Here is a 12,839-nt window from a genome sequence, read left to right as displayed (position 1 = left end):
GGATAATAGTGTTGTAAGACTTTTATTCCAATATAATGAGTCTTTTTTTTTCTATAGGTACAGTGCAAGAAAAGCTCGCTCGAATTTTGAGTTGTTGAAAAGCCACGAGCTCGAGTTCGAGTATTACCAAAAAACTCGACTTGAAACTCGAATTTCGAGTACTCGCAGGTGTCTCATAATTTAGCCACTTACGTTTCCAAAATCAACAATTTCGGTGTTTTGTGTTTTTAAAGGAATTTGCAGCAGAAAATAAGGATAAAAATATACATATTTTTAAATTTGTAACCATGTACACTGTAATGCTATCGGAAACACTTTAAACTGTTTTAAATGGACTATTAACTTTATGACTAGTCAATAAATTTACATAGTTTCACCACTATCCGCATTTAATCTCTGTTAAAAACAATTTCTCAAGTGGTACATTTGCAGAGATAAATGCCTGTGTAGTTTTCATGATGAACTTTTCTGTCTTCTCTCATTTTTTTGGCACCAGTAGTCACTTCTTCCATCGTAGCTAAACGTTTGCTGCTGACACCAGCTGCACTTCCTAAACTAACTTTAACGTGGTGTTCACTGTTGACATGTTTTACAACAGTGTCGCGCCTTTCATGGTCAACTCTACAATTGCACCACTTGCAAACCAAAATCTTGTTAGAAGCATATAAACCCTCACATTTAAATTCTTTTGCTTGGGACTCGGCAGTAGGCTTTAATTTCGGCATTGTTTTGAAGCAGCAACGTAACGTGTGTACGTGACAAAAGACTGCCAGTATTTACGCGTAGCCAACGTTACCAAGCCAAAATTGTAATAAAAATACCAGTATCTATAAGTGCTGGTAAAATAAAATTACAATGAAATTGTGTTACGTTTTGAAGAAACTAAACGTATATTAACTCGCGCGAAATTAGTTGGAAATGGACTTAATATTCAACTTTTTGAAATTAATTTTAAGTCGTGTTCATGGAGTTATGTGTTCTTGTATGTTGGCGATTCTGCTAAAACAAAGCGAACGTTAGAACGGAATAATATTTATGTTGTTACCTCAGTGAACGTGATATTTAACCATTTATCAATGTTAAAAATTCTAAGAAATTAGTGCATTCATAAAACTAAAAGAATGTATATATGTATAGTATTTTACGTCAAAACATGTTCACCGATATAGCTGATTTACGATGTATATTGTTTTTCAGATTTATTAGTTTAAAAAACGGATTGTCGTTTTATGTCGTTTTTAAGTCCAATTATCGCGTTTTTTCGCGTTTTTCGCGTAAAAATGGTTACACCATTTTTTCACACCACTATGTATAGTACAGTATACATGATTTGCCACTTGGCATCCTAATGGCACAAGGTAAACTAGCCCCGAAAGCTTCTGGCTTTTCTCTGCAGAGCTGCTGGTGACATGCAAGATAGCGGAATATAAACATTTGCCTAACACTTGGACGTCATCTGAAATAATTATGTAATAAAGGAAGCGAATAGCTATTAAGGAAAGAGCAAAATATTGTCTGTTGAATCATCACATTATTAATTTGTTGTAATTTATTGCATTGTATTTAATGCTACTAAGTGCTGTTGCCTTTGTGGGCACACGGAAATAAAGTCTAAAATTATACCCACACCCGAATAGTTGGGAGTCTACTGTATTTTATGCTACTCAAATGCCGTTGCCATTGTGCATGCAAGAAAAGTGTCAAAAGTTATTTTTGTGTTTATGGTTTTGGAAATATGCCAAGGTTAACCCGCCAACTGGATAACCAGGACACTTACTGTAATATAAAAGTAGCTAACCTAACAAATCATTCACTTATGTTAAATTTCGCCTTAATTTACATGAGCTACAAATTACAACCTTCAAGTTAAACCCAATTTTAAATACCCCTTCAACGAAAAAATATGGTAAAGCTTGAACACTAGAAAATTGCTTTAATTTATTTATTTTATTTAGTTACAATAAGCCTGTACTTACAAAATTTACCCTTATTATTTTACTTTGTAAAGTTAAAATTACCAATAAACCTTATGTATATTTGACTGCAAATATTACAGGATTTTTAGATACTTTAAACACGATTTGGAAACAGATATTGGTGGCAGGTCCGAGTTAGATGTTCATCACTCTACATTATATAGGGCTTTACATGGCACTAGGCTTACAGGCAGTGCACAGCCAACCAGTTTTCCTTTTGCTGTTTCTCCCCAAACCCATCTGTCTTCTTCCTCCGCCTCTCCGCCACCGTATTCATGACTATTGACGACAACGGTACACAGGAGTGTCGCAAACCTTGCTGGAGAGCTCGCGGAATATCTGCTGCTGCCAGATGGCTGCCTCGGCCTCCTTGCAGATGTTGGCCATGGTGAGCACACACTCCAGCGGGTAGTCCCCCTTGGCAGTCTCCCCAGACAGCATGACGCAGTCCGCCCCGTCCAGAACAGCGTTGGCCACGTCCGAGCCCTCAGCACGAGTCGGGCGCGGCTTCTTCACCATTGACTCCAGCATCTGCGTGGCGCAGATCACCGGCTTGCCCGCCTGCCAGGAGCAAACATACACACACTTAGAGAACACACACTTTAAACTTAACACAATCTTCAAAACACACCAATGTCTGTCAAATAATTAGAAAATTAATTTGGAATCAACTTCTGACTAACTTCTGTCAATCTAAACATAACAAGAGACAAAAAATTTTAAACATACACAATTTTTTTTTCTTTAAATGCAGTTATGAATGGAAGTAGAAGCTTGGCGAGTAAAAATCCAAAAGCATCCATATGGGCTTGAATGTAGCTGGTTGGCTGGCTTGCTGCTTAACACGCTGCAGTCATATTTTTACATTCCACGTTGCTCCGACTAAGCAACCCAGAATGGTAACAAGACACTTTAATTCCTTAAAAAGTTTGTGTATTACTATGATTTTGAAGTTTGATTTTTTAAGGTCGTCAAGTTGCCAACATCAAAGATAAATTATTCCCACAGGATAAAAGTTTATTATGTAGTTGCATTAAAAACGAACGAGTTCCAGGCAGATATTTTATTATTATTCCTCAAAACAAAACAAAAAACAGTAGACCATAACTTACATATAGGGATGTGCGAGTACCTGATTTTTTCGGGTACAGTTCGAATCCATAATTACCCGAACCCGGAATCGTTGTACGTACATGGATTCGAACAGTATTACGAACATTCACAAAAGTTATAAATTTAATACGGCTCAAGAATACTAGCAGCGAAAAATAAAATTAGGCTACCTAGTGATTCCGGAATCGGCCGGTTCCACCGATTCCAGTGTAATCGTGAGATTTAGAATACAATGGTTTTGTAATCGACCATGACCGATTCCTGCATTGTTTTCAAGTTTGCAAAATACATCTCCTACGCAACGTAAGAAAATATTAAAATGCAAGCAAATATAATTTTGAAACTACATAATACAATCTTTTTTTACGGAACTGATTTACGAATTACGGTGATTAACGTATTTATTTACTTGCACCGCTATTTTCCCTACAGTACAAATGTAGTATCTACTTTCCCGCTTTAAGCGAAAGCATTTTTCTGAAATTACGTTGCAGCAGCACTGCTTAAATAGTAAACCTTCAAAAATAATTAGACAAAACGATAAATGTTTAAAGAGAATTATGTAAATGTAAACGGCAAGTAAAATAATGTAAACGTTAAATATTTGATCATAGCAGCTACATTTGCCATTGTAAACAACCTAATTTTTTGTTTGTGCTACCTGCCATGGTAAACCATACAGCCATGAACCAAATCTTTGGTGACGTGAACGTGAAAATTAAGATGTTTCACATCTCTGCACTTTAAACTTTAAAGAATTAAAATGAAATAATTTTTGAATGAGATTATACCCAAATTCACGGTGGATTACTGCGACCATATTAAAATAATTTTAAAAGCAACATAACCAAATTGCTGTAAATCGGCGTTCTTGTGCGTTCTTGTTCGTTTTACATTAGATATATTTTGGAAAGGCAGTTGGCTAATCTGAATTTCCAAACATTGCTGCTGAAACATTCATAAATTTTTATTACCAAACATAAACAATCTTTTGAAAGTAGTTGTGTTAGTTTAACAGAATTGTTTCCAATAAATTTCTGAAACGAATTAAATGTTAACACGCAATTATTTGAAGAGTTTAAATATTGTGTAAAAAAATCTCACCATAAAATGTGGAAATTTTGAGATGCTAAAACATGCACAGAACTTTCTCACTCAAGAACCGAAAATTTATTTTCTCTTTACATTTGTGAATAACTGCAAGACTGGATGGATTTATTCTTTTCACCAAGTGAGATAATCAAATTCTAGGTAATATATTAAACATATGCATCTGTGACATTTTATTTTAGTGTGGTGCATATTTGTTTCTTGTCATTTGTATCATAATGAGATAATAAAGTTTTATTTTTACATTTCCCTCTTTTTTGTCACCCTGGTCCCTTGAAATATGTATAAACGAGGTTATATTGTCATTTTATTTGGATAATTATTTAGTTGTGCTTGAAAATAAAATTCTTAACCTAACTGTACAAACCTCTTTTTTTACAATTAATAAATTAATTGAGTTGATAATGTAAGGTATCTAAAGTTGGTTAAGTTATAACATTATTTACAATTTACGTCATAAGACACCTTTGATTATTGGCAGTGTTTGAACACGTGTTTCTTCTAGCTATATGCAAGGTTAAAAGGCCAAATTGTACTAGAAATTCAAGGTAGCCTAACTTGATGGTATTGAACATACTTTTTCACATTATATAAGCTGTATATAATGTTAATTTATGCACAGAAAATGAAACAACACAATTACATTTTTAAAATCATAAACAACCTTTTTTTTTTTTTTTTTTGAGTATATTACTCTGTCGAACATTGTCAGATAAAAATTAAGGAATCGGAATCGGATTCGAAGAATCAACCTTTAATTTAAGAATCGATGATGGAATCGGAATCGGTATATTTTAGGAATCGGCCCAACACTAAGGCTACTATTACGAAATTATTTATAATATGATGTATCAAAGAAAGATATGTAAATTAAATAATTAACACAGTGACATTAAAAGAATTTCGAGAGCTTAAACTATAATTACGAATTTCGTCGTATAGCAAACTATAAACCAAAAACAATTACATACCTACAAGAAAAAAACATCTTGGCTATTTATTGGAGAAAAAAAATGGTTTCGTTTGCTGAAACGTTTATAAAACTGAGATTTCCATTTGGTGTGCAGTTTATTACGATTGAGTTGGAGAATCAAATATGTTTTGGTTTTCATATTTTAAAGTGTTTATTATTAATTAAGTTTACATAATTATAAACATTTCAATCTCAGTGTAATAAATAATTGCCAGTAGTTACAGTTAGAAAAAAGAGAACACACATTATTTTTAAATTAATCAGTTATTTTTAATTATTCCGTGCTTAATATTCGGAATCCGATTCATATCTCAAATATTGCCAGGGATTCGAATCGGATTCGAACCGAACTGAAAATCAAGGATTCGCACATCCCTACTTACATAACATAACAGATCTAGATGATGCATCATATATTCACTATAGCGCATTGCTCTATTAACAAAAAAAATTCAAGTTCCTTTGTTATACTATGGAACGAAGGTACAAATAAACCCTCGGAAAATAAGATGGAAGGGCGACAACAGTCACCCTGGGCCAATGCCCGGCATGTGGTCAAACTATAAGATAGGCAAGTCCAAAAATTAATTTAAAAAAATGGTTACGTTTCGGCCTGGCCCCAACCAGCAGGCGTGAAGTTAGCTATTTGTAACTTTACTTCATTGTTTTCCCCAAGCTGCCGATGACGCGGCCGCACATAGCGACGCTCAGGCGACAACTAAACTAACAATGAAGTTGTCTTCCCTTTCAAAGGTGACAACAAAGGGGAGACAACTCCGTGTAGACTGACCAACCAACATAAATCCAGAAAAATGACCATATAAGAAATACTGGGTAAATGTTTTTCTCTGACAGTCTGGGATGACATCACACCAACCCAAGGCTCGTTCTGATTGGCTAGCGAGGCAGCGCCCACTGAAAGTTTTGGTTCATTGCTGCGCAGTCGTGCGCTCACGTGCTAGGTTTAACAAATAATTTAGGGCGTGAAAATAATTTGCTGGAGACAAGAGTGTTGCGCTTGTTTCTTCCTTTCTTTTGAAACCTTCTAGAATGATGTTACATTCTTAATACCCAGAATATACTTTAAAAACGTGGTCGTGGTTGTGGTGGACTGACCAATCAGCAGGGATACACTACTATTAACCTATGGAACAACTTCAAGCAAATTCATCCTAATAAATTAGTGGAGAAGTGTGGTAATTTAACCACAGATGATTGTGATACAGATGGGGTTCCAAGAAAAGTAATGAAACTGGCTCAAACAAAAATAACAGACACCATGGAAACGAAAATACTGTATGATGTGAATGACCCCAGAGCATTAGAACTGACACAGTTAATAGCTGAAATGATTTGTGAATACAGTACAACCCGGTTATAACATTCCCGTTTTTAACATTTTCCCGCCTATAACACCATAATTTCATGGTCCCGTCATTTCTCCATTTATCACAATGCTTTAATTTCCCGCCTGTAACAATATTAAAATTTCTACATTCCCGCCTTTAACGTTCAAATTTGCTTTGATAACTGCCACAATTTTCAGTATCCCTTCCTTCAAAGTCATAATTTAGAGCGAAACCATAGCTAGAAAATACAGCACGTATATACAAACATCAGATGTTTACATTTGTGTAGTTCACCATAGACGTGGTACACACGCACTCCACAACTTGCACCGGATGAACTATCAATATGGCGTCCTGTTCGCGCTTGTTAGACTATGACTTGTTCCGTTATACTTATGATGCACATTTTGTGCACTGTTACATGGTCGGAAACAGTGCTACTGTATTCTATGGTGCTGGTTTTTGTTTCAAGGGTTTAACACCTTGAGATGGTAAAATGTTCTATGGATATATTCACGGCTTTTGTTTGTGGTTAACCTTTACCGTAATTATTTTTTTTACTTACTTATTGTAGTCACGGTCGTATTTAATTAAAATACGCCGTATTGAAATTTTATTCAGGTTATTGTACGGCTATGATGGCCGATAAATATAAGCGAAAATCATATTCTGTAGCTGAAAAAATTCAGTTTATTAACCAAGTGGACAGGAACCCCAACAAAACGCGTGTTGCGATTGCAAAAGATTTTAATATTTCTGTTTCGACTCTGAACTGTATCGTACTATTTTTTTTATTAGCATATTAGGTATTATCTATAAATAAAATTAACCAATTTTCCACTCTATTGCTGTACTTAGTGTATTACTCCTGTATTTTGTGTTGTTTTACCTATACTCTTTAATTTAATCAATCCACGCGTAATTTATACAAAGTGAAGATGTAATTTTATGATTTCCTGCTTATAACATTTTCCTGCTTATAACATTTTCCTGCTTATAACATTTTTTTAAGTTGGTCCCTTGGATAATGTTATAACAGGGTTGTACTGTATATGCAACCTTATGCGATAGTCATTAACAAAGCTAGTTTTCCTCAACAAAAACTTAACCCATCGTAAATTACAATTATTTGACCGTAGTTCAAGTTGTTTACAATCGCAAATATAAATAGAAGTTAATTTAATTTATACTTCGCAATGACTTAATAGTGTATTTTATACATTTTTATACTGTTATTATAACTGTATTCTCAATTTTACCTAATCTTATAATTAGATTCACATGGGAATAAAAATTTTTGTGTGTATAATTACACTTAAAACAATTTGTTCATTATAATCGGTAACTGAATCGGTATCTGCCGATTATTGCTCTCATAATCGGTAATCGAATCTGTAATCGGTAAAGTCATATCGGTGCACCACTAATTTTATTAGTGTATGTTCCGGGAAAGTAAATCATTGTAAATATAGTACTTTCTGCGGGACCAAAATTAATTGGCGTATGACACGGGAAAATGTATGAAACGGGAACATAACATTGAGGTTCTACTGTATACGTATTCATACATACAATAACCACTTTTAATACAAATATATTGTTTTGTAATACAGACTACTATGCAATTTAATACCTATGTAATTTATAGACCATGAAAATACTAATCAATGTTAGTTTTGTTTATTGTATTTGTCTTTCCTAAAAAAAAAAATGAAATCAGCAACAGGAAGAAGCTCTGGGCGAAGAATATTGAAAGCCACGTTGTGCCTCGAGTCTTACGTGGTTGCAGCGGGCGATCATGGTCTTCTGTGCCAAGAACACCTTCTCCGGGGGGATCTCAATGCCCAGGTCGCCACGCGCCACCATGATGCCATCTGAAGCCGCGATGATCTCATCCAGGTTCACCATCCCCTGGTGGTTCTCGATCTTGGAGATTATCAGGATATTCTTGCCCTTCTCCCCTGGAAGATGCAGCACACAATCAATATCGTCTTTAGTCCACAATAGCACAATTTTAAAGCCTTCTACAAATCACCAATTGTTTTAAGTTGAAAATATTACACTGTTAAGTATGCGACTTGAAGCATATTACAAGTCAATTCATCATCCTAGATCGAATATATCGAACGTCACGCTACAAGACTATATGATGAATTGAGATAAACCATGAAGCACCAAAATGCCACTAAAATCATTAAAAATTAATCAGCATTTTTAGCCTTAACTTAATTCAAATCACAAAAACCTAAATACTTTAATATACTGAATTCAAAGAATTATCATTTATCTTTCACTAAAATGTATGTACTAAATAGATTAGAAAAGCTTTTTTTTTTTTGACCGTGCAACTTTTATTAGTAACTAATTATAAGTTAGTATTGGTACATTATTCAAACACACAAATTTTTGTTCATTTATTTTTCCAGGTAGTTAAGAAATACTTAAACAAATAAACATACCGTATTGGTCCGAAAATAGGCCGACCTTTTTTTGCCAGTTTTGTCAACCTTGAAATCTAGAGTCGGCCTATAATGGGGCACTAGCCAAAATAGTATAATTAAACACATACATTTCAAGGAGAATCACTTATGGCATAAAAATGTTATCTGATATACAATTAATTGACCTAAAATTATGCCGTACTTACGTGGAATTAGTACTTTTTCCAACTTAGAAATTTAGTGAACACACTTAACCCCAATAACCTATCATATTTTAAGTTAAGTACACAGATGTGGTCACTTGTAGCACATAGCTTTTAAAAGCTCGGTCTGGTTTTTTTTGAACTGTATTTAACAGGCTGCAATTTTGCCGTAAGGTTATTTACCGTACTATGCTTTATTTACTCTTCTAGCACAGGAAAATCAAAATGGCACCAGTGATGGCAACTTGTAGTTGCAACACGAATAAACAAATATTGGTACATACTAGTGATGGGATTTTCGAATCTTGGATTCGTCGAATATACCGAATCCTATGGATTCGAGGATTCGTAGGATCCGAGGTGGGATCCGAGGTGGGATTCCAGGTGGGATTCCAGGTGGAATTTTAAGAGTTTTAGGTAGTTATTGAAAATTGTAGTGCTGGGCGAAGTTCGAAAATTTCGAACCGAACCGAACCCTTACGTTCGGTTCGAAACCTCTTAAAATATATTTGAAAAACCGAACGTTCGTTTAAAAAAAATTACGTTTTTCTAATTTTCTAACCCCCATTTGAGACCATTCACAAAACAGCACAACAAAATTCCATTACTTGTAATATTCCGACTTTAATCGCACAATCGTCGCCTCAACAGTTTCAAGCGCAGACAAAAAAATTTTAAAAAAAATTATTAATCGTCGCATAATTCGCATAGAATTTTTTCATATAGGCGCGCTTTGTTTTTTGTTTACTTTAGAGAATTTTGTATGCATTTCTTGTACTACGTAATATAAACTATTGTACAAATGCCAAAGGAATTGTATATTATACCTTTAACTATAGTGCGTGTACGAGAAGTGTTGTAAAATCACCCAAGATTGCGTACCCCATACGTTAAACTAAAGCGCATGTACGAGAACTCTCGTATTTCGGCAAAACTAACGTGATCAAGTTAACACACGACAAATGCGGTAGGAAATGATTACGTAAATTACGTATTTTAAATTACTGGGATGTATTTATTTTCTTTGGCCTTTTTGGTTATAACAGTCAGGTATTTTTAAAAATTAATTTAATCTTGTGTATTAAAAGTACTGGCCCGGTAAATTTTACAGAACTATATCTCTCTTGAATGGTTTTACAAAAGTTTTCAATAAAATTATTAATTATCTTAAATTCAATTTTAAAAAACAGATTTACAGATTCATAACACAGTTTTAGAACAGGAAAAAATACCCTGACTAACTTAGTATCTTTTCTTAATCCTATTTTTTCAAAGGTAATTACAAGTGGTCAGGTTGATTTAACAAAAGCTTTTGATACATTCTTCTTACTACATGTGCTAATTTTAGCTTTAGTGACAAATTTATAAACTGGTTATCTAGTTATCGAAATACATAATAGAAATTTCTGTGTTTCGATAATAAAAATAAAAACTCTGATTTACACCTGGCTATAGTGCAACAACAAGGAAAAGAACCTGCGCAGATCTCACTGCAAGCAGACGGTCACATGATGAGCGCGTCAGGAAGTAGAGGGGGTTAGTAATGGAGCCGTTGCCTGGCTGATAACACCTTCGCGCTCGGCTGTCTCGCAGTCCGTATTACACAAACCAATCTACGTAATGGCTTCTACGTCAGGATTTAAATCACGTATTAAATCTGGCACGCCAGTGCGGGGACAAGCTTGTTGGATTGTTTACAATGTTGCAACACATATCAGTAAACAAAATCAGTTGAATAAATTGACATAAAATGTCGCTGAAACAACAAGTGCTGCAACAGGTGTCTCAGTATCAACAGTTAGACGAATTCTAGCAGAAGGTAAGGCGAAATTAAAGAGCAAAACCAGTTCAGCTTTTTCGACACCGACGGGTAAGAAAACAGAGCATAGGAAAATAATCGAAGTAGACGATTTTACATGTGGTGCCGTGCGGAGAAAAATTCACGAGTTTTATACAGTAAGGAAATTGGTTCCGACATTAAATAAATTGACTAAGGCTTTGCAAGAAGACAACGTTTTGAACTGTAGCAGGAAATACTTGCGAAAGTTGTTGAATAGGTTAGGGTATCGCTGGAAGAAGTGTCAATCGAAGAGAAAGATTTTGATTGAAAAGCCAGAAATAGCTGCTTGTAGAGGGCGCTATCTTGAACAAATGCGCGAGTTACGTTAGGCTGGCAGAACCGTAGTTTATGTTGACGAAACTTATGTTCATGCTACACACAGTGTAAGTTCTTGTTGGCAGTCAGATATGGAAATAGGCATCACAGAATCCATTGGGAAAGGTTCAAGATTAATTATTGTTCATGCGGGTGGAGAAGAAGGCTTTGTTCCGAATGCTTTACTTATTTTTAAATCAAAACGAAAATCTGTGAGACTACCACGACTATATGAATTTTGAAAACTTTTCAATGTGGGTGAAAAGTAAATATGTACCTGCCAAATTTACCTGAAAAATGTGTTGTAGTTCTGGACAACGCCAGTTATCATAATGCACAGCTAAACAAAAAACCTACAGCATTATCATTAAAACAAGACATCCAAAACTGGCTAGCAAAAAATAATATTTCATTCTCTTTAACAATGACCAAAACGAGTCTTCTGCTTTTAGTAAAAAGTGCACCAGTAAAGAAACAATTTAAAATAGATGCGTTAATCATGGATTGTAGCCATGATGTCATTCGCCTGCCTCCATACCATGCTGATTTGAATCTGATTGAGCTGGTATGGGCAGACATTAAAAACAAAATTCGGGAAGGAATCTCTTCATCGCTAGATGATAAAAGAAAATTGTGTGAGGAATTGTTCAGCAGCTATTCTGTGGACAAATGGAAAGTGTTGCAAGCATGCGAAAAATATTGAAGTGGACTATATTAACAGTGACAGGAGAATTGACATTTAACCCATTCGCTCACTATTTTTCACTACAAACGCGGCCCTTTTACACCAATTAATTTAGTCCAAAATCACAAAAATTATCATGAGAAAAATTACTGTTTAAAAATAGTTTCGATTACAACATATTAAAATTTATTTTAAGAACCACTTATTAAAGAACTGTGCATTGATTAAATAAACATATCAAACCATAATTAAGATTCAATAATTGGTTTTTGTATGATAAATCTCAAAACATTCTGGCACGTGAAGTGCAACCACACAGCGCTTGCATTTCCACCGTGTTTCGCTCCTTTTATTATGAGCACTGCACACAACACAACGTCTGGATGGGTTTTGCTTGCCAGGATTCGGTGGAATGAATCTTGGAAAATGAGCCCAGTGAGCAGCTTGAAGCCTCATTGGAGTGTCACCCGCAGATTTGCGTCCCCGCCGTTGATAGTGTGGCAAAGTCAGTGATGCCATCAGTTCTTCCATGACATCAATTCTGAATACACTGTACTTGGCCTTTTTTCCAGTAACTGACATCCACAGCAAATATGTGTTGTAAAGTGCCATGTCCATTACATAAAAGAAAACTTTTTTGTAACCTTTTACATACTGCCGCATGATGGGAAAGGATGCTAACTGTTGGTCCTGCTTATCTACAATTTCACTATTGCATGTAGACAACACTAAAACTGGTTTTTTGTCCATCCACTTTACAACGCTCATACTTTCACTGTACCTGATCATACTTTCCCCTCTGTGCAACTTCTGTTTGAATTCAGTATCTTTAGG

The 12,839-nt window shown here is 34.9% G+C and overlaps 1 protein-coding gene across 3 annotated transcripts in view; it reads right to left on the bottom strand.

The window, feature by feature from the left end:
• The window catches only part of LOC134527782 (pyruvate kinase-like), a 119,608-nt gene that overhangs the window by 46,678 nt on the left and 60,091 nt on the right, over positions 1-12,839 (bottom strand). For all 3 annotated transcript variants that reach the window (XM_063360730.1, XM_063360728.1, XM_063360729.1), the window contains 2 exons: positions 8,301-8,482; positions 2,292-2,537 (listed from right to left, as the gene is read on the bottom strand). In XM_063360730.1, coding sequence (XP_063216800.1) covers positions 2,292-2,537; positions 8,301-8,482 — 428 coding nt within the window. The remainder of the gene's footprint in view (positions 1-2,291; positions 2,538-8,300; positions 8,483-12,839) is intronic.

The sequence above is a fragment of the Bacillus rossius genome, chromosome 1, assembly GCF_032445375.1.
Source record: "Bacillus rossius redtenbacheri isolate Brsri chromosome 1, Brsri_v3, whole genome shotgun sequence".
In the NCBI taxonomy this organism is placed as follows: Eukaryota; Metazoa; Arthropoda; class Insecta; order Phasmatodea; family Bacillidae; genus Bacillus; species Bacillus rossius.
The sequence above is the reverse complement of the archived record's forward strand: the minus strand, read 5'-3'. Positions and strand labels throughout refer to the sequence as shown.